The 22,725-nt window shown below is 54.4% G+C and overlaps 2 protein-coding genes across 2 annotated transcripts in view; one reads left to right on the top strand and one right to left on the bottom strand.

Annotated features, from left to right (window-relative positions):
• Positions 1-2,329, top strand: part of LOC149428158 (uncharacterized) — a 44,930-nt gene extending 42,601 nt beyond the window's left edge. Inside the window, exon 15 of the mRNA XM_089667651.1 lies at positions 214-2,329. Within this exon, the coding sequence (XP_089523777.1) occupies positions 214-767 (554 nt within the window). The 3' untranslated portion in view covers positions 768-2,329. The remainder of the gene's footprint in view (positions 1-213) is intronic.
• An 8,037-nt stretch (positions 2,330-10,366) lies between these two features.
• LOC149428157 (uncharacterized) lies at positions 10,367-22,481 on the bottom strand (the record flags this gene model as incomplete). The annotated part of the gene is made up of 4 exons (XM_089667650.1): positions 10,367-12,148; positions 16,405-16,560; positions 20,084-20,248; positions 22,251-22,481. Coding segments are annotated over 4 exons (665 nt in total), but the record flags the coding sequence as incomplete, so codon positions are not given.
• Between the last annotated feature and the right edge of the window lie 244 nt (positions 22,482-22,725).

Genomic DNA, 22,725 nt, shown 5'->3' with positions numbered 1-22,725 from the left:
TCTCTCACCTTGTCTAAGATGTACGCCATCTCGGCACTTCTGAATCTTCTCCTTCCTTCCTCTTGCTGGGTTCACCTGCCTGGGGGTTCAGGACCAAGTTCAGGGTGGAGAGTTGGGGGGGGGGGATGCATTAGAGACTCATGTTAGAACAGAAATTCAAATCCGAATGTTTGTTCCATCAATAATTCAGGTTTTTCATTTTCTTTCTTGAAGACCCGACCTTCACCCTACAGATGGAGTCTGAGAGTGAGGATGAGACTTCATCGATGGAAGAGCCATTGGACCTTTCCTGCTGTGCCTCAGCCCCCCTCCCCTACAGTCCACAACCTTTATATCCTCCGCTGTGCTCCCCACCCCTGTACATGGATGTGCCCACAGGAGCACATTCCCCGGGGCCAGTCATGGAGGACCACCCCCCTTCTGCCCCTGGCAGCACCCCTCCTCCAGAACTGAACAGTGACCAGCTGTGGCTGCTCTTCGAGGTACAAAGGCAGCAGCTGCTTCTGCAGAGGAGGTCACAGCGGGCCCAGGTCCTGCAGGTGCAGCAACAGAGGCGGCACTTCCTGGCCATGCAGCGAGGGCAGCAACGCATTGAGCGCCACTTGCTCTCCATAAGCCGAAAGCTGGAGGATATCCATCGTGTGCTCCGCCCATGTGTAAAGGGCAAGCGTCCTCGGCAGAAAGGCCCCCGCGAGCAGCCCAGAAAGCAAGGGCACGGGGTAGGAGAAGCTGTCCACAGCAAACAAGGGGAGGGGGCATCTACGTGAAGAAAAGGAAGGGTGTCTACAAGAAGAAAAGGAAGGGGGCGTCTACGTGAAGCAAAGGAACAGGACTCCTTGTAAGGGGCCTTCTACATGAAGCAAATAAAGGGGGAACCTTGTAAGGGCCCCTCCAGGATATGTCTGTACAAAGTTCTTGTTTTGCTCGTAAATTCTTTCCATCTTCTCTCCTGATGAAGACGAAACGCGTAGAAGGTGACTAAGCAGATCATCACATGACTCCCCGTGCTCACACCAAGACAAGCCTGGAGATTGTGGTCTGCTGAGCAGAGAGAGTCGGGTTGGAAGTGATACGAGATGTGGGGCCTCAGTCATGAGATGTGGGGCCTCAGTCATGAGATGTGGGGCCTCAGTCATGAGATGTGGGGCCTCAGTCATGAGATGTGGGGCCTCAGTCATGAGATGTGGGGCCTCAGTCATGAGATGTGGGGCCTCAGTCTCCAGATGTGGGGCCTCAGTCTCCAGATGTGGGGCCTCAGTCTCCAGATGTAGGGCCTCAGTCTCGAGATGTGGGCCTCAGTCTTGAAACCATTTTTAGAAGTGGTCATGCTTCTTTTTTTTTTTAGATCGGAAAGATTTGACGAGACTCTTCCATGCTTTGGAGAATCTGATGTTTCAGATTATAATTTGCGTAACGAGGCCTTTCATAATCGAAGCTCCGCCTTATCTGGTTGACGCGCCTTTTCTGACGAGGTGGCCATGGCGATTCACAGAGCGGACCAATCGCGGTGCTAGAGGTGGAGATTGGAAACGTTCATGGAGGTTTATTCCACAGAACGATCACAGGACACCATTTTGGTGGAGACCTCTCCTTTGGTCTTTGAATATTTTGGAGGACCTTTGAGTCTTTTGATGTATATTTTGCACTTTTCTATAATTGCGCACTTATTGTTTTTGTATCGAGCGCTGCTTTTATATGGATATTGGCTGAAGATAATATCCTCTGTAGCTTTACTGGGCTAACTTACAGTAATGAAGGATGTCCCAGGTTGTGCAGGCAGCCGGATCCTGGAGAAATCACTGCAGGGATGCCCCGTCCTCTTCCTGGCTCTGAACTTCAGGTGGTTCAGGGGTTAATGGCTTTGGGGCGTCTATGAAAAAGTTCCCAAGGAGCACTCGCTCCTCCTCCCTCCATTGCCTGTACCACAGTTGCAGAAGATCCAAAGCTGTTAACCCCCCGCAGTGTCAGACGTTCAGAGCCAGGAAGAGGACGGGGCATCTCTGCGCAGATGATTTCTCCAGGGTCTGGCTGCCAACATGGGACTTCCTTCACTACAGGTAAGATGGATCACTATAGCTATGGACAATGTGGTTTTTATACATACTGGATGCTAATAGATTGTAATATGTTTCTTGTACTGTAAATTGTTCACATTTTGTACATTTCATTTTTTTATTTATGTTATGTGATGTAAAGAACACGTTGGGCCGTCAGGGAAAGGCTCCTCCTAGTTTTAGGCTGTGAGGGAAAGGCTCCTCCTAGTTTTAGGCTGTGAGGGAAAGGCTCCTCCTAGTTTTAGGTTCAGTACAATTTTAAATTCTTAATCAAACGAGTTTCTGTGTTTTACTTTCTTTACATTTTTACTGTACGTGAGTGATAGAACAATATTTTGGTCGGCTTACTTGGTAAAGGAGGCCTGAAACGTGGCCCCTGACATCACAAAGGGCCACACCTAATATTTGGTGAGCGGAACGCTAGCAGAGGCTGGGCACATTATAGGAGTTGGTGGAGACTGGAGACATGGTGTGGGAGTTGCTGGAGACTGGGGACATGTTATGAGCTATTGAAGACATTGTGTAGGAGTTGGTGGAGACTGGGGAAATGGTGTGGGAGTTGGTGGAGACTGGGGACATGGTGTATGAACTGGTGGAGACTGGAGACATGGTGTATGAACTGGTGGAGACTGGGGACATGGTGTAGGAGTTCCTGGAGACATGGTGTGGGAGTTGCTGGAGACTGGGGACATGCTATGCTAGTTGCTGGAGATGGGAAATGGTGTGGGAGTTGCTTGAGACTGGGGACATGGTGTGGGAGTTGCTGGAGACTGGGGAAATGGTGTGGGAGTTGGTGGAGACTGGAGACATGGCGTATGAACTGGAGGAGACTGGGGACATGGTGTAGGAGTTGCTGGAGACTGGGGACACGGCGTGGGAGTTGCTGGAGACTGGGGACTTGTTATGAGATATTGAAGACATTGTGTAGGAGTTGGTGGAGACTGAGGACGCGGCATGGGAGTTGGTGGAGACTGGGGACGCGGCGTGGGAGTTGTTGGAGACTGGGGACGCGGCGTGGGAGTTGTTGGAGACTGGGGACGCGGCGTGGGAGTTGTTGGAGACTGGGGACGCGGCGTGGGAGTTGGTGGAGACTGGGGACGCGGCGTGGGAGTTGGTGGAGACTGGGGACGCGGCGTGGGAGTTGGTGGAGACTGGGGACGCGGCGTGGGAGTTGGTGGAGACTGGGGACGCGGCGTGGGAGTTGGTGGAGACTGGGGACGCGGCGTGAGAGTTGCTGGAGACTGGGGACACGGCGTAGCAGTTGGTGGAGACTGGGGACACGGCGTATGAACTGGTGGAGACTGGGGACACGGCGTATGAACTGGTGGAGACTGGGGACACGGCGTATGAACTGGTGGAGACTGGGGACACGGTGTGGGAGTTGCTGGAGACTGGGGAAATGGTGTGGGAGTTGGTGGAGACTGGGGACATGGCGTATGAACTGGAGGAGACTGGGGACATGGTGTAGGAGTTGGTGGAGACTGGGGACGCGGCGTGGGAGTTGCTGGAGACTGGGGACGCGGTGTGGGAGTTGGTGGAGACTGGGGACGCGGTGTGGGAGTTGGTGGAGACTGGGGACGCGGTGTGGGAGTTGCTGGAGACTGGGGACGCGGTGTGGGAGTTGGTGGAGACACGGTGTGGGAGTTGCTGGAGACTGGGGACATGGTGTGGGAGTTGCTGGAGACTGGGTACATCTTGTTATAGGAGATGTTGGGGACTGGGGACACGGTGTGGGAGTTGGTGGAGACTGGGGACACGGTATGGGAGTTGGTGGAGATTGGGGACATGGTGTGGGAGTTGGTGGAGACTGGAGACACGTTGTAGGAGTTGGTGGAGACTGGGTACACAGTATGGGAGTTGGTGGAGACTGGGGACACGGTGTGGGAGTTGCTGGAGACTGGAGACGCGGTGTGGGAGTTGGTGGAGACGTGGTGTGGGAATTGGTGAAGACGCGGTGTGGGAATTGGTGGAGACGCGGTGTGGGAGTTGCTGGAGACTGGGGACGTTGTGTGGGAGTTGCTGGAGACTGGGGACGCGGTGTGGGAGTTGGTGGAGACTGGGGACGTGGTGTGGGAGTTGGTGGAGACTGGAGACGCGGTGTGGGAGTTGGTGGAGACGCGGTGTGGGAATTAGTGGAGACGCGGTGTGGGAGTTGGTGGAGACTGGGGACGCGGCGCGGGAGTTGGTGGAGACTGAGGACGCGGCGCGGGAGTTGCTGGAGACTGAGGACGCGGCGTGGGAGTTGCTGGAGACTGGGGACGCGGCGTGGGAGTTGCTGGAGACTGGGGACGCGGCGTGGGAGTTGCTGGAGACTGGGGACACGGCGTAGGAGTTGCTGGAGACTGGGGACACGGCGTATGAACTAGTGGAGACTGGGGACATGGTGTGGGAGTTGTTGGAGACTGGGGACATGGTGTGGGAGTTGCTGGAGACTGGGGACATGCTATGCTAGTTGCTGGAGATGGGAAATGGTGTGGGAGTTGCTTGAGACTGGGGACATGGTGTGGGAGTTGCTGGAGACTGGGGAAATGGTGTGGGAGTTGGTGGAGACTGGGGACATGGCGTATGAACTGGAGGAGACTGGGGACATGGCGTATGAACTGGAGGAGACTGGGGACATGGTGTAGGAGTTGCTGGAGACTGGGGACATGGCGTGGGAGTTGGTGGAGACTGAGGACATGTTATAAGATATTGAAGACATGATGTAGGAGTTGGTGGAGACTGAGGACGCGGTGTAGGAGTTGGTGGAGACTGAGGACGCGGTGTGGGAGTTGGTGGAGACTGGGGACGCGGCGTGGGAGTTGCTGGAGACTGGGGACGCGGCGTGGGAGTTGCTGGAGACTGGGGACGCGGCGTAGCAGTTGGTGGAGACTGGGGACGTGGCGTAGCAGTTGGTGGAGACTGCGGACATGGCGTATGAACTGGTGGAGACTGGGGACGTGGTGTGGGAGTTGCTGGAGACTGGGGAAATGGTGTGGGAGTTGGTGGAGACTGGGGACATGGTGTATGAACTGGTGGAGACTGGGGACATGGTGTAGGAGTTCCTGGAGACATGGTGTGGGAGTTGAGGGGGACTGGGGACATGCTATGCTAGTTGCTGGAGATGGGAAATGGTGTGGGAGTTGCTGGAGACTGGGGACACGGTATGGGAGTTGGTGGAGACTGGGGACACGGTGTAGGAGTTGCTGGAGACTGGGTACACGGTGTGGGAGTTGCTGGAGACTGGGGACACGGTATGGGAGTTGGTGGAGACTGGGGACGCGGTGTAGGAGTTGCTGGAGACTGGGGATGCGGTGTGGGAGTTGCTGGAGACTGGGGACGCGGTGTGGGAGTTGCTGGAGACTGGGGACGCGGTGTGGGAGTTGCTGGAGACTGGGGACGCGGTGTGGGAGTTGCTGGAGACTGGGGACGCGGTGTGGGAGTTGCTGGAGACTGGGGACGCGGTGTGGGAGTTGCTGGAGATGCGGTGTGGGAGTTGGTGGAGACTGGAGACGCAGTGTGGGAGTTGGTGGGGACACGGTGTGGGAGTTGGTGGAGACTGGGTATGTCTTGTTACACTGTTCAACAAATTTTTATTTTTTGCCAGTTTTGGAAACAAAAGGATCCATTTCTTAATGAATTTCACATTCTGAGTTCAAATATAACAATGAAATGTGTCAATTGGCTCTAGTTTTTCTGTAAACGGAAAGTTTTCTACTATAGGCGTAATGACTACATAATGCACAATAATTATATAGATAAATGTCTTCCCACAAATATAAAGCAAGTGATATTGATACATAACAAAGCCTAAATGGCATAATATATTGCATAGGATTACCAAGAACAATTATAGCCATAAGCTAAGTTGAATCATTTTAATACTTAGGATTCTCACTAGTTTTGTCTTCAGTTTGTGTCGGTTTTGCTTCTCTTGGCTTTTCTCTTGTATTCGAGGAAAGGGCTATCTCTTACAACTGCACGTGACTACACGCTTCAGGTTCTTCCTCACTTGACTCAACCACGAAGGATTCTGGTGCTTTAGGAATTGGTAGCCCCTCTCCATGAGGAACTGGACGTATTGCCGATGGAATATTTGGATATTTTTCTTCTTATTTAGCCCTTTTTACAATTGGAGGCGTCATACAAAAGTAACAATTACTAACATGATCTGTTGGCTCTCTCCAAATCATTGGCACAGCGAAAGGCATAGATGCCTTTTTTCCATTCAACCATTGCTCCAGTGCCGTCCCACAAGAATTGCAGCATATATGTGGTGCCCAGCTCTTGTCCTGGTCTCCTATCTTGCAGCCAAAATACAAGTTGTAGGCTTTCTTAATCATTCCTGTTATCCTCCTTTTTTGTGAGATAAAAGTTATTTCACCGCAGATATAGCAGAAATTATCTGCTTTATTCACACAAGTTCGAGGCATTACTGAGTAGCCTATAGAAGCAGAAAACGAAATGTAAAGACGAACTCCAATCAGCTACAGATACTGCAGCTTTTATGCAGTGAAGTGATGCAATTAAAGGCTAATATTGCCTCATCTCAGTATACAGGACATTCTCTATCGGTCACCAGTATCAATTGCGCAATATGCAGCTGAAGTTGCATCATAATTTTGAATGGCTTACGTCATTAGATGGGTGAATATATCATGGAAACTAGAGCCAATCAACATTTTTTAGGGTCATTTTCGTTTTCAGCACCCCAAAATTATGTAAGATTAGCTCATTTTATGGCCAAAACTTTTTACCTGTTGAACAGTGTTATAGGAGATGTTGGGGACTGGGGACGCGGTGTGGGAGTTGGTGGAGACTGGGGACACGGTGTGGGAGTTGGTGGAGACTGGGGACACGGTGTGGGAGTTGGTGGAGATTGGGGACATGGTGTGGGAGTTGGTGGAGACTGGAGACACGTTGTAGGAGTTGGTGGAGACTGGGTACACAGTGTGGGAGTTGGTGGAGACTGGGGACACGGTGTGGGAGTTGCTGGAGACTGGGGACGCGGTGTGGGAGTTGCTGGAGACTGGGGACACGGTGTGGGAGTTGCTGGAGACTGGGTACACGGTATGGGAGTTGGTGGAGACTGGGGACACGGTATGGGAGTTGGTGGAGACTGGGGACACGGTGTGGGAGTTGCTGGAGACTGGGGACGCCGTGTGGGAGTTGCTGGAGACTGGGGACGCCGTGTGGGAGTTGCTGGAGACTGGGGACACGGTATGGGAGTTGGTGGAGACTGGAGACGCGGTGTGGGAGTTGGTGGAGACTGGGGACGCGGTGTGGGAGTTGGTGGAGACTGGAGACACGGTGTGGGAGTTGGTGGAGACTGGAAACGCGTTGTGGGAGTTGGTGGAGACGTGGTGTGGGAATTGGTGGAGACGCGGTGTGGGAGTTGCTGGAGACTGGGGACGTCGTGTGGGAGTTGGTGGAGACTGGGGACGCGGTGTGGGAGTTGGTGGAGACTGGGGATGCGGTGTGGGAGTTGGTGGAGACTGGAGACGCGGTGTGGGAGTTGGTGGAGACTGGAGACGCGTTGTGGGAGTTGCTGGAGACTGGAGACGCGGTGTGGGAGTTGGTGGAGACGCGGTGTGGGAATTGGTGGAGACGCGGTGTGGGAGTTGGTGGAGACTGGAGACGCGGTGTAGGAGTTGCTAGAGACTGAAGACATGGTGTGGGAGTTGGTGGAGACTGGGTACATCTTGTTATAGGAGATGTTGGGGACTGGGGACGTGGTGTGGGAGTTGGTGGAGATTGGGGACATGGTGTAGGAGTTGCTGGAGACATGCTATGCTAGTTACTGGGGACATGGTGTGGGAGTTGCTGGGGACACGGTGTAGGAGTTGCTGGAGACTGGGAACATGGTGTGGGAGTTGCTGGAGACTGGGTACGTCTTGTTATAGAAGATGTTGGGGACTGGGGACACGGTGTGGGAGTTGGTGGAGACTGGGGACACGGTATGGGAGTTGGTGGAGATTGGGGACATGGTGTGGGAGTTCGTGGAGACTGGAGACACGTTGTAGGAGTTGCTGGAGACTGGGGACGCGGTGTGGGAGTTGGTGGAGACTGGGGACGCGGTGTGGGAGTTGGTGGAGACTGGGGACGCGGTGTGGGAGTTGGAGACTGGAGACGCGGTGTGGGAGTTGGTGGAGACTGGAAACGCGTTGTGGGAGTTGGTGGAGACGCGGTGTGGGAGTTGCTGGAGACTGGGGACGTTGTGTGGGAGTTGCTGGAGACTTGGGACGCGGTGTGGGAGTTGGTGGAGACTGGGGACGCGGTGTGGGAGTTGGTGGAGACTGGAGACGTAGTGTGGGAGTTGGTGGAGACGTGGTGTGGGAGTTGGTGGAGACGCGGTGTGGGAGTTGGTGGAGACGCGGTGTGGGAGTTGGTGGAGACGCGGTGTGGGAGTTGGTGGAGACTGGAGACGCAGTGTAGGAGTTGCTGGAGACTGAGGACATGGTATGGGAGTTGGTGGAGACTGGGTACATCTTGTTATAGGAGATGTTGGGGACTGGGGACGTTGTGTGGGAGTTGCTGGAGACTTGGGACGCGGTGTGGGAGTTGGTGGAGACTGGGGACGCGGTGTGGGAGTTGGTGGAGACTGGAGACGTGGTGTGGGAGTTGGTGGAGACTGGAGACGTGGTGTGGGAGTTGGTGGAGACGTGGTGTGGGAGTTGGTGGAGACGCGGTGTGGGAGTTGGTGGAGACGCGGTGTGGGAGTTGGTGGAGACGCGGTGTGGGAGTTGGTGGAGACTGGAGACGCAGTGTAGGAGTTGCTGGAGACTGAGGACATGGTATGGGAGTTGGTGGAGACTGGGTACATCTTGTTATAGGAGATGTTGGGGACTGGGGACGTGGTGTGGGAGTTGGTAGAGATTGGGGACATGGTGTAGGAGTTGCTGGAGACATGCTATGCTAGTTACTGGGGACACGGTGTAGGAGTTGCTGGAGACTGGGGACGTGGTGTGGGAGTTGCTGGAGACTGGGGACACGGTGTAGGAGTTGCTGGAGACTGGGGACACGGTGTAGGAGTTGCTGGAGACTGGGGACACGGTTTAGGAGTTGCTGGAGACTGGGGACACGGTGTGGGAGTTGGTGGAGATTGGGGACATGGTGTAGGAGTTGGTGGACTGGAGACACCTGCCATGAAACTTCTAGAGATCCCCGCTCTTACAGCCCATTCATAGTTCTTCCACATCTGCGCTCCTTCAGCCCCTCGGAAATTCCATTTGGACATTTGATGATTCTGTCAGGAAGATCCGTTATAAATGAGCAGAGAAGATCGATACTGTACACAGAAGGGCCGACCCCGAATGCGGGAAGATGGAGTGAAGGGCCGACCCCGAATGCGGGAAGATGGAGTGAAGGGCCGACCCCGAATGCGGGAAGATGGAGTGAAGGGCCGACCCCGAATGCGGGAAGATGGAGTGAAGGGCCGACCCCGAATGCGGGAAGATGGAGTGAAGGGCCGACCCCGAATGCGGGAAGATGGAGTGAAGGGCCGACCCCGAATGCGGGAAGATGGAGTGAAGGGCCGACACAGAATGCGGGAAGATGGAGTGAAGGGCCGACACAGAATGCGGGAAGATGGAGTGAAGGGCCGGCCCCGAATGCGGGAAGATGGAGTGAAGGGCCGACCCCGAATGCGGGAAGATGGAGTGAAGGGCCGACCCCGAATGCGGGAAGATGGAGTGAAGGGCCGACCCCGAATGCGGGAAGATGGAGTGAAGGGCCGACACAGAATGCGGGAAGATGGAGTGAAGGGCCGACACAGAATGCGGGAAGATGGAGTGAAGGGCCGGCACCGAATGCGGGAAGATGGAGTGAAGGGCCGACCCCCCGAATGCGGGAAGATGGAGTGAAGGGCCACCCCCCGAATGCGGGAAGATGGAGTGAAGGGCCGACCCCCCCCGAATGCGGGAAGATGGAGTGAAGGGCCGACCCCCCCCGAATGCGGGAAGATGGAGTGAAGGGCCGACCCCCCCCGAATGCGGGAAGATGGAGTGAAGGGCCGACCCCCCGAATGCGGGAAGATGGAGTGAAAGGCCACCCCCGAATGCGGGAAGATGGAGTGAAGGGCCGACCCCGAATGCGGGAAGATGGAGTGAAGGGCCACCCCCCGAATGCGGGAAGATGGAGTGAAGGGCCGACCCCCCGAATGCGGGAAGATGGAGTGAAATACATAAACCATTAAAACCCAAAACCAATCTAATAACAATTTCCTTCACTGGTCGGTGTGAGACCAGAACCATCTGCCAGTAGCCCTGAGGGCCACATGCAGCCCCCGGGCTCCTGAATGAGTCGGGTTCAGGACAGAACACATTGGACATAAATAGAACAATCAAATTTTAATGAACATTATAAACAGTGAAGATCAAAATTCTGGATAACAATGAACTTCTATTATTTTCGGTAATATCCGTCTAATAAGTGCAAATACCTGTTGATCCTGCCAGAAATCCTGTAACCTGATAACTTCCCGTGCCGAGCATCAATCGGTTACATTGTTCCCAGCTATTTGTGGACTATAGAATACCTCCACCCTAGGGTATGGAGATGAGGAGAAGGGAAGGAGTTTCATAGTCCTGTCCTAGGGTGACCACACCATTCCTCTATAGATACAGTACAGTGAGTGTTGTCACCCTAGAATAGGAAATGTGTAACTGGCAACCATCATCTGCTATGACATTCATGGACTATGGATGGACACTGACTCTACCACCCTCTGACACTTGTGGACTACAGCTGAATTCCAGCTCCACGACTTGCCATGACATTCATGGACTATGGATAGACACTAACTCATCCACTCATGGATCATGGCTGAATACTGGCTTCACCACCCATGGGCCATACCACCCTCTATGGCATTCATGGACCATGGCTGGATGGTGGTTCCACCAACCACTATGACATTTGTGGACACTGGCTCTACCACCCTGTTTGATATTCATGGACAATGGCTGAACACGGCTCATCTGCCCTCTGACATTCATGGATCATGGCTGGATTCTTGCTCCACCACCAACCTCTATGACATTCATGGCCCATGGGTGGACACCGGCTTGTCCACCCTCTGACATTCATGGCCCATGGGTGGACACCGGCTTGTCCACCCTCTGACATTCATGGCCCATGGGTGGACACCGGCTTGTCCACCCTCTGACATTCATGGCCCATGGGTGGACACCGGCTTGTCCACCCTCTGACATTCATGGCCCATGGGTGGACACCGGCTTGTCCACCCTCTGATATTCATGGACCATGGGTGGACACCGGCTTGTCCACCCTCTGACATTCATGGCCCATGGGTGGACACCGGCTTGTCTACCCTCTGACATTGAAGGCCCATGGGTGGACACCGGCTTGTCCACCCTCTGATATTCATGGCCCATGGGTGGACACCGGCTTGTCCACCCTCTGACATTCATGGCCCATGGGTGGACACCGGCTTGTCCACCCTCTGACATTCATGGCCCATGGGTGGACACCGGCTTGTCTACCCTCTGACATTGAAAGCCCATGGGTGGACACCGGCTATATACCAACCTCACCACCCTCTACAACATTCTTCCATCAATTGATGTAAACACAAAACACGGCTTCAGGTCAGTGGCTCTTTTTGTTCGGGGGGCTCAGTGATCATTAGCAGCAGAAATTCTTCAGAATCGGGTCCACACAGGTCTGTGGAAGACCACGCCAACCCACAACCAGGAACAGATCTGTAGCAGTAACAATAAACGACTCTTCACCTCCACAGAAGTATTGAACGGGTAATCAGGTATTTGTAGTTCACTTGTATCCAAAATGAGAATAAATATTGTAAAGAGGGGCCAAAACCCCTAAAGTCCACCACCCACCAGAAGATTCCCACATCTTTGTATCCTTGTACTCAAGGAAAGGTCTTCTACTATCTGTGGGGGAGATGGAGGCTTTCACCAGACGTAGATTCACAAATCATTCACCAAAGCAGCTTCTTCCATTGGAATTCACACCCGTCCTCTACAGAAACTCCAACCAATATCTGCTCATCAAGAGTAGGATTCCGATCACGACGACGAAGGTCAGTCCCTGGGCGATATTGTCCACAGTGGCCTGCAGCTCATCCCTGGAAGCTGAGGGGGGGAAAAAAATAAAAATCGATCAATCTGACACGGCTCACATCTGTGACTGGATTCTCCCTTCAGAGGAAAAAGTGATTGAAAGACCGACTCAGAGGATTCAGTTTTGGGTGAATGTACCTGTATGGACTCCCCCGGGGGTTAGACATGTCACTGGTGGGATTCCCCGGCACTAATCTGCACCCCGACCCCCGATCTGTACAGCATTTCCCGACATCTTCTTTATGGATGGATCGTGTATTTCTCTTCAGAGCCCATTCACACTCATGTGACTTGTCCCATGTTGAGGGAGGGCAGGTGGCCTGGTACGGTTCAGGAGGGGGGTTCAAGGGTCTAGTAGGAATTGAGGGGGGACCCCATGCTCCTCCCCCCCCCCCCCCATTTTTGGGGAGTGGGATTCCCCTTAAAAGGTCTATGCCTAAAGGACCTGGTATGGCTTTTAGGGGGAACCCCATGTATTTTTTAAAAAACAATTTTTACTGTGGGGTCCCTCCTGACCTTCCTACCAGACCTATAGATTAGGGGGAGGGGGCCTCCTCCCCCCCTTCTCAGGCGTGATATTTAAAGGAATTTTTACTTTAAGCAATGAAAAATGACTGCCCCTTTAAAAACAATAATTTTGGGGGAAAAAAATGTTTCACTGATTCCCATCCCTCAGGGCCGTCCCTGAGTCCCCATCCCCCCATAACTTGCATAGAAGCCTTCAAAATGGGAACTTTTGAATTTAAAGGTTCGAGTCCCATAGACTTGCATTAAGGTCGAAGTTCACGGTCGAACTTTCGTTGGGGGGGGGGGGGGGGGCTATTGAGCTCATCACTACACACCGTTGACTGAAATACGATCACAGGAGTGCAGAACAAAGGAGAAGTTCGGCCAAGAGAGCTTTGGTCGTACTTCTCCTTCATTGGTTCCATTCACTGAGCAGCACCAAGCCGATGGCCTCCATCATAGGAGCCTTCTCCGGATCAACCAGACTGTGCAATAGGCTCATGTGCAGCCCACTCTGCCTCATATCATCTGCTTCATCCTGGGGGCTTCCTGTCCCACTGGATGGTCATCAGGTGAGGCCCAGAATTTAGGAAGCACCATTACAGCCCATCCTTGGCCAAAGAGAACCCCCAAACCCCCTCAACTTGTCACTGGTGTTGTCTCAGTGCCCTTTTTACTCTTCTAAAGCCGCAGTCATGTGATGCTCCAGTCTTCAGTTTACAGGAGGCGTGGCCCTTCTTTGGCTGTCCATATCACTTCCTGTGTGACATGGACACTTCCTATAGGCCCCACCCCAACGGTGGGGTCGTCTCAGGAACCAGAATGGGGAAGGGACATGGACACTTCCTATTGGCTGTCCTACAGTGCTGCCCTCTCAGGAACCAGAATATGGAAGTGACATGGACACTTTCTATTGGCTGTCCTACGGTGGGGCTCTCTCAGGAACCAGAATAGGGAAGGGACATGGACACTTCCTATTGGCTGTCGAGAGGTGGGGTCTTCTCAGGAACCAGAATATGGAAGTGACATGGACACTTCCTATTGGCTGTCCCACGGTGGGGTCCTCTCTGGAACCAGAATATGGAAGTGACATGGACACTTCCTATTGGCTGTCGAGAGGTGGGGTCTTCTCAGGAACCAGAATATGGAAGTGACATGGACACTTCCTATTGGCTGTCCCACGGTGGGGTCCTCTCTGGAACCAGAATATGGAAGTGACATGGACACTTCCTATTGGCTGTCCCACGGTGGGGTCCTCTCTGGAACCAGAATATGGAAGTGACATGGACACTTCCTATTGGCTGTCGAGAGGTGGGGTTCTCTCAGGAACCAGAATATGGAAGTGACATGGACACTTCCTATTGGCTGTCCTACAGTGCTGCCCTCTCAGGAACCAGAATATGGAAGTGACATGGACACTTCCTATTGGCTGTCCTACAGTGCTGCCCTCTCAGGAACCAGAATATGGAAGTGACATGGACACTTCCTATTGGCTGTCCTACGGTGGGGCTCTCTCAGGAACCAGAATAGGGAAGGGACATGGACACTTCCTATTGGCTGTCGAGAGGTTGGGTCTTCTCAGGAACCAGAATATGGAAGTGACATGGACACTTCCTATTGGCTGTCCCACGGTGGGGTGCTCTCTGGAACCAGAATATGGAAGTGACATGGACACTTCCTATTGGCTGTCCCACGGTGGGGTCCTCTCTGGAACCAGAATATGGAAGTGACATGGACACTTCCTATTGGCTGTCGAGAGGTGGGGTCCTCTCAGGAACCAGAATATGGAAGTGACATGGACACTTCCTATTGGCTGTCCTATGGTGGGGCTCTCTCAGGAACCAGAATATGGAAGTGACATGGACACTTCCTATTGGCTGTCCTATGGTGGGGCTCTCTCAGGAACCAGAATATGGAAGTGACATGGACACTTCCTATTGGCTGTCGAGAGGTGGGGTCCTCTCAGGAACCAGATTATGGAAGTGACATGGACACTTCCTATTGGCTGTCCCACGGTGGGGTCCTCTCAGGAACTAGAATAGGGAAGTGATGTGCACTTCCTACTGGTTGTCCAGAGATGGGGTCCTCTCAGGAACTAGAATAGCGAAGTGACGTGCACTTCCTCCTGGTTGTCCAGAGGTGGGGTCCTCAGGAACCAGAATCGGGAAGTGATAGTCACTTCCTACTGGCTGTCCAAAGGTGGGGTCCTCTCAGGAACTAGAATAGGGAAGTGACATGGGCACTTCCTATTGGCTGTCCAGTGGTGGGGTACTCTTAGGATCCAGTATAGGGAAGTAACATGGGCACTTCCTATTGGCTGTCCAGAGGTGGGGCTCTCTCAGGAACCAGAATAGGGAAGGGACATGGACACTTCGTATTGGCTGTGCAGCAGTGGGGTTCTCTCAGGAACCAAACCAGGGAATGGACATGGACACTTCCTATTGGCTGTCCCACGGTGGTATCCTCTCATGAACCAAAATAGGGAAGGGACATGGACACTTCCTATTGGTCCCACCCCAGTGGTGGGGTTCTCTCAGGAACCAGAATATGGAAGTGACATGGACACTTCCTATTGGCTGGCCAGCGGTGGAGTCCTCTCAGGAGCTAGAAATGGAGTGACTTCAGCATGAGAGGAGTGCCAGGGATCGGCCAGCGTGAGGCCATCTGCAGCACTGGATTGGTGGTCCCCTTATTCAAAAACTGGTACTGGTGAGGGACCCGGACTTAGGTGAGTATGAACATCCAGAAAGGGTTGGGGGTGGGGCAGATATTTTTGGTTGGTTCCTCTTGCTCGAGTGAAATAGTTAAATCATGAAGAGGCTGAGGCTACTCCTCCTCATTGGTTGTTGTTGATACTGTAGAGAGGAGTGAGGGAGGAGTACGATGTAGAGGTGGAAGGACATAGAGAACACCCCATCCCCAGGAGGGATCCTTGGAGGAGGACTTCAGGACCCCATCCCCAGGAAGGATCCTTGGAGGAGGACTTCAGGACCCCATCCCCAGGAAGGATCCTTGGAGGAGGACTTCAGGACCCCATCCCCAGGAGGGATCCTTGGAGGAGGACTTCAGAACCCCATCCCCAGGAGGGATCCTTGGAGGAGGACTTCAGGACCCCATCCCCAGGAGAGATCCTTGGAGGAGGACTTCAGGACCCCATCCCCAGGAGAGATCCTTGGAGGAGGACTTCAGGCCTCCATACACTGCTGTAGCCATAGCTGTGCATAGACTATAAAGGACTCAACATCCATTCTTCGTACCCTTCGGAAACCCAGCGCACTGTGAGTCTAGGTGATGGAGTGTGTGGGGTGACTCCCGAGGAATGTACACGGGGGGGGGGACCGTACCCCGTATATGGACTCTACCAGGAAGTATTGCCCTATCTCTGTAAACCCTTGAAGAAAAAGTATTCCCCCCTTCGGAGTCATTAGATGGCGGTCATTGGAAAGGTTCCTCCGGTGCACCAGCGGTGATATCTGGAGACTTGTGTAGCACTGTCCTCAGATAGGGGTGTGGTTATCAGGAGATCTCCACCCATAACAATGCAATCATGGGGCCCCTACATGGACAAGAACCATGTCCTTCTATCTGGGATTCTGGCCTGAAGGGTGAAAATAGTAAGGAGTTCTACTTCAGAACCTAGGGGCCTAGTTTGGGGTCTGGTGTCCCTAAATGTTGTGGTACATATGGGGCCTTCTGTTAGTCCAGGAACTGTCTGATCTACCCAAGGGGCCCCTACACCATGCCCATCCCCCCCAGATTACCTTGTAGAACTGATATGTGTTCCTGCAGAGTTTTGACTGTCTCCTGATTGTGGGAAATGAACTCCTGGACATCGGTCACCCTCATCCTGTCAGTGTCCAGAGCTTCCTCCATGTCACGAAGGCGGAGCTTAACGTTCCAAGCGAAGTCCCAGAGATCTGATGAGGAGAAATGATCAGAGGGCGTGTCTAATGTGGTCAGAAAAAAATGGATGTACCCCCAAAAATGACCAGAGGGCGTCTGTCTATTGTGGTCAGAGAAAAACAAATGTACCCCCAAAAATGACCAGAGGGCATGTCTGTCTAATGTGGTCATAGAAAAATGGATTGTAACGGAACCGGACCCCGACTGCACTTGGGGTATTTCCGTTAGACTCCCGTTTCCTGTCCGAACACAGATCCACGGACCCCACCGCTGACCATACAGGACTAGACAAGACCACTCTTGAACGAAACCGGGAAATAGACGGCTTTATTTTAACACAGACACAAGATATATACACTCAGGGGAACAACCCCCCTCCCTGCATAATGACACAGGGCGGGGCAATCCCCCCTCCCTTCATAATGACACAGGGCGGGGCAATCCCCCTCCCTGCATAATGACACAGGGCGGGGCGATCCCCCCTCCCTGCATAATGACACAGGGCGGGGTGATCCCCCCTCCCTTCATAATGACACAGGGCGGGGCAATCCCCCCTCCCTTCATAATGACACAGGGCGGGACAACCCCCCTCCCTGCATAATGACACAGGGCGGGGCAATCCCCCCTCCCTGCATAATGACACAGGGCGGGGCAATCCCCCCTCCCTTCATAATGACACAGGGCGGGACAACCCCCCTCCCTGCATAATGACACAGGGCGGGGCGATCCCCCCTCCCTGCATAATGACACAGGGCGGGGCGATCCCCCCTCCCTGCATAATGACACAGGGCGGGGCGATCCCCCCTCCCTGCATAATGACACAGGGCGGGGCGATCCCCCCTCCCTTCATAGTGACACAGGGCGGGGCAATCCCCCTCCCTGCATAATGACACAGGGCGTGGCGATCCACCCTCCCTCCATAGTGACACAGGGCGGGGCGATCCCCCTCCCTGCATAATGACACAGGGCGGGGCGATCCCCCCTCCCTGCATAATGACACAGGGCGGGGCGATCCCCCCTCCCTGCATAATGACACAGGGCGGGGCGATCCCCCCTCCCTGCATAATGACACAGGGCGGGACGATCCCCCCTCCCTGCATAATGACACAGGGCGGGGCGATCCCCCCTCCCTGCATAATGACACAGGGCGGGGCGATCCCCCCTCCCTGCATAATGACACAGGGTGGGGCGATCCCCCCTCCCTTCATAATGACACAGGGCGGGGCAATCGCCGCTCCCTGCATAATGACACAGGGCAGGGCAATCCCTGCATAATGACACAGGGCGGGGCAATCCCTGCATAATGACACAGGGCGTGGCAAACCACATCTAGCAACCAGAGACACACCAGCAGACAGTCCCATCAGGAGGGAGGGCTGCTGGAGACCCCCCCCCCCCCATCAAGCCAATACACAAACACATACATCCCATAATAGTTTGCTCCCAAGCAAGACACACAATAGAACAATGGTATGCAACCACATGGCACCAAACAATCCACCCCCCCTCCCCCCCAAATATTAAGACAGATCACCCTGTACCCCTAACAGGCACAGGGGGACTTACACATAAGAGGGATATGGGGAGCTGAGACAGGGGTCTCCCCACCTCTCCAAAAGGGGGCTATGTTCCATGGGCCCCCCACCCAAAGTGAGCTGTGTTCCGTGGGCCCCCCACCCAAAGTGAGCTATTGTCAGGAATGGACTTGCCAATAGTGGTGGGACTCACCTGCCTTGTGGGCTGCAGTACCAGGGCTGGCCAGCGGGTTCTCAACAACCAGGGGTTCACTTCGGCAATTAGCCATCACCTGGGGCTGATTGCAGGGGGTGTATTTAAGGGATGGCCAGACCTGCAGTCAGTGCCTTGTTGTACTGTTCGCTTGGCCCTGGTTTCCTGATCCTGTTACGTCTGTCCTGATTCTTCCTGAACTCTGCCTGTACTGACCTCGGCTAGTCCTGACCACTCTCCCGCCTGCTCCTGGTACTCCGTTTGCCCGTTTGCTACCGACCCGGCCTGCCTGACTACTCTTGTATCGTATGTTTGTTGTCTGTTGGAGGTTTGCTTCAGTTTGTTTGCACTTCGTTTGTATTGTTAGTCCTAATACATTATATTATTTACTATACCTGAAGCCTGCGTTTCCCTGCGTCAGTCCACACACCTCTGGTCACACCCGGAGCCCTGACAGCTATGTTCCATGGGCCCCCCACCCAAAGTGAGCTGTGTTCCATGGGTCCCCCACCCAAAGTGAGCTGTGTTCCATGGGCCCCCCACCCAAAGTGAGCTGTGTTCCATGGGCCCCCCACCCAAAGTGAGCTGTGTTCCATGGGCCCCCCACCCAAAGTGAGCTGTGTTCCATGGGTCCCCCACCCAAAGTGAGCCGTGTTCCATGGGCCCCCCACCCAAAGTGAGCCGTGTTCCATGGGCCCCCCACCCAAAGTGAGCCGTGTTCCATGGGCCCCCCACCCAAAGTGAGCCGTGTTCCATGGACCCCCCACCCAAAGTGAGCCGTGTTCCATGGGCCCCCCACCCAAAGTGAGCTGTGTTCCATGGGCCACCCACCCAAAGTGAGCTGTGTTCCATGGGCCCCCCACCCAAAGTGAGCCGTGTTCCATGGGCCCCCCACCCAAAGTGAGCCGTGTTCCATGGGCCCCCCACCCAAAGTGAGCCGTGTTCCATGGACCCCCCACCCAAAGTGAGCTGTGTTCCATGGGCCACCCACCCAAAGTGAGCTGTGTTCCATGGGCCCCCCACCCAAAGTGAGCTGTGTTCCATGGGCCCCCCACCCAAAGTGAGCCGTGTTCCATGGGCCCCCCACCCAAAGTGAGCTGTGTTCCATGGACCCCCCACCCAAAGGGAGCTGTGTTCCATGGGCCCCCCACCCAAAGTGAGCTGTGTTCCATGGGTCCCCCACCCAAAGTGAGCTGTGTTCCATGGGCCCCCCACCCAAAGTGAGCTGTGTTCCATGGGCCACCCACCCAAAGTGAGCTGTGTTCCATGGGCCCCCCACCCAAAGTGAGCTGTGTTCCATGGGCCCCCCACCCAAAGTGAGCCGTGTTCCATGGGCCCCCCACCCAAAGTGAGCTGTGTTCCATGGACCCCCCACCCAAAGTGAGCCGTGTTCCATGGGCCACCCACCCAAAGTGAGCTGTGTTCCATGGGCCCCCCCACCCAAAGTGAGCTGTGTTCCATGGGCCCCCCACCCAAAGTGAGCTGTGTTCCATGGGCCCCCCCACCCAAAGTGAGCTGTGTTCCATGGGCCACCCACCCAAAGTGAGCCGTGTTCCATGGGCCCCCCACCCAAAGTGAGCTGTGTTCCATGGACCCCCCACCCAAAGTGAGCTGTGTTCCATGGGCCCCCCACCCAAAGTGAGCTGTGTTCCATGGGCCCCCCCACCCAAAGTGAGCTGTGTTCCATGGGCCCCCCACCCAAAGTGAGCTGTGTTCCATGGGCCCCCCACCCAAAGTCACTCCCGTCACAGTCACACAGGAGAGTGCAGTCCCTGACAGGGCCAGTAGGGGGCGCGGTGGATGACTTACCGTCCAGCTTGGTACGGATCCGGTCCAGCTTGGCCTCCTCTCCGCGGTGGGCTCTGCGGTCGATCAGCTCTTCCTTCAGCAGCAGATTGAGGATGTTGGTGGTCTCATGGAAGACCTCGGCGTACGGATTCTGGATCTGGGGGGATTCCATCTGTGATTTCACATCTGCAGAGAAGGAAGGACTCATCACCATCATCTGACCTCCAGGGTGGAGCCCCCACTAGGATGGACTTGTGTCCCCATTGGGGAGATTCCTCTCTGTACACATACTTCCTGTCCTGGAGGAGAGGAGGGGAGAGGAAAGGAGAGGAGGAGAAAGGAGGAGAGGAGGGAGAGGAAAGAGGAGAGGGGAAAGAGAGGAGAGAAAAGAGAGAAGGAAAAGGAGAGAGGAGAGGGGAAAGAGAGGAAAGGAGAGAGGAGAAAGAGGGGAAAGAGAGGAGAAAGAGAGGAGAGGAGATAGGAGAGGGGAAAGAAGAGAGGAGGGGGGAAAGGAGAGAGGGAAGGAGAGGGGAAAGGAGAGGAGAAGGAAAAGGAGAGGACAGAGGAGAGGGGACAGGAGAGGACAGGAGAAAGAGAGGAGAAAGGGTAGAAGAGAGGAGAAAGGGTAGAGGAGAGGGGAAATGAGAGAGGAGGGGAAAGGAGAGAGGAGAGGGAAAAGGAGAGGACAGAGGAGAGGGGACAGGAGAGGACAGGAGAAAGAGAGGAGAAAGGGTAGAAGAGAGGAGAAAGGGTAGAGGAGAGGGGAAATGAGAGAGGAGGGGAAAGGAGAGAGGAGAGGGAAAAGGAGAGGGGAACGGAGAGAGGATAGGAGAAAAGAGAGGAGAAAGAGGAAAGGGAGAGAGGAGAGGGGAAAGAGGAGAGGACAGGGGAGAGGAGAGGGGGAAAGGAGAGAGGGGAAGGAGGGGAAAGGGAGAGAGGAGGGGAAAGTGAGAGAGGAGGGGAAAGGGAGAAAGGAGAGAAGAGGAAAGGAGAGAGGAGAGGACAGGGGAAAGGAGAGGGGGAATGGAGAGAGGAGGGGAAAGTGAGAGAGGAGGGGAAATTGAGAGAGGAGGGGAAAGGGAGAAAGGAGGGGAAAGGGAGAGAGGAGAGGGGAAAGGAGAGAGGAGAGGACAGGGGAGAGGAGAGGGGGAAAGGAGAGAGGGGAAGGAGGGGAAAGGGAGAGAGGAGGGGAAAGGGAGAAAGGAGGGGAAAGGGAGAAAAGAGGGGAAAGGGAGAGAGGAGAGGAAAGGGAGAGAGGAGAGGAAAGGGAGAGAGGAGAGAAGGGGAAAGGGAGAGAGCAGAGGGGAAAGGAGAGAGGAGAGGACAGAGGAGAGGGGAAAGGAGATAGGAGAAGGAGGGGAAAGGGAGAGAGGAGAGGAAAGGGAGAGAGGAGAGAAGGGGAAAGGGAGAGAGGAGAGGGGAAAGGAGAGAGGAGAGGACAGAGGAGAGGGGAAAGGAGATAGGAGAAGAAGGGGAAAGGAGAGAGGAGAGGACAGGGGAAAGGAGAGGGGGAATGGAGAGAGGAGGGGACAGGGGAAAGGAGAGGGGGAATGGAGAGAGGAGGGGACAGGGGAAAGGAGAGGGGGAATGGAGAGAGGAGGGGACAGGGGAAAGGAGAGGGGGAATGGAGAGAGGAGGGGAAAGTGAGAGAGGAGGGGAAAGGGAGAAAGGAGGGGAAAGGGAGAGAAGAGGGGAAAGGGGGAGAGGAGAGGAAAGGGAGAGAGGAGAGGGGAAAGGAGAGAGGAGAGGACAGGGGAGAGGAGAGGGGGAAAGGAGATAGGAGAAGGAGGGGAAAGGGAGAGAGGAGAGGAAAGGGAGAGAGGAGAGGGGGAAAGGAGAGAGGAGGGGAAAGGAGAGAGGAGAGGAGAAAGGGGAGGACAGAGGAGGGAAAAAGAGAGGAGAAGAGAGGGAAAAGGAGAGTAGGGTCTAATTCTACTGTGAGATAAAAAAAAAATCCCCTCCCAGCTCTGTATAGAACATCATAGAACATGTGACATCATAGAATATATGACATCATAGAACATGTGACATCACAGAACATGTGACATCATAGAACATGTGACATCATAGAATATATGACATCATAGAACATGTGACATCACAGAACATGTGACATCATAGAACATGTGACATCATAGAACGTGACATCATAGAACGTGACATCATAGAACATGTGACATGACAGTACCTTCCAGTTCTGTGTAGAACACGTTGATGACGGCCGTCTGGTGGGCCAGCAGCGTGGTCTGAGCGTTCACCAGGTTGGAGATATGGGAGACGTTGGCTCGGTTCTGGTCCCATTGGTCCTGGTTCTGGACGGCCAGGTTCTCCAGGGCTGCGATCCTCTCCTCGTGTTCAGACAGAGGGGCGGAGACTTTACTTTTCTTTATATTGCCGATGTTCTTTAATTTGGACGAATCTTCAACAAGAAGACAAATCAGAGAGGAATATAGTGAATGCGGGGTCCGGGGGAGGGGATATAGTGAATGGGGGGTCCGGGGGAGGGGATACAGTGAATGGGGGGTCCGGGGAGAGCGGATACAGTGAATGCGGGGTCCGGGGAGAGCGGATATAGGGAATGCGGGGTCCGGGGAGAGGGGATATAGTGAATGCGGGGTCCGGGGAGAGCGGATATAGGGAATGCGGGGTCCGGGGAGAGGGGA

This window comes from Staurois parvus, unplaced genomic scaffold (genome assembly GCF_062004578.1).
Source record: "Staurois parvus isolate SC_StPar_1 unplaced genomic scaffold, SC_StPar_1.0 ptg003464l, whole genome shotgun sequence".
Lineage (NCBI taxonomy): Eukaryota > Metazoa > Chordata > Amphibia > Anura > Ranidae > Staurois > Staurois parvus.
The sequence above is the reverse complement of the archived record's forward strand: the minus strand, read 5'-3'. Positions and strand labels throughout refer to the sequence as shown.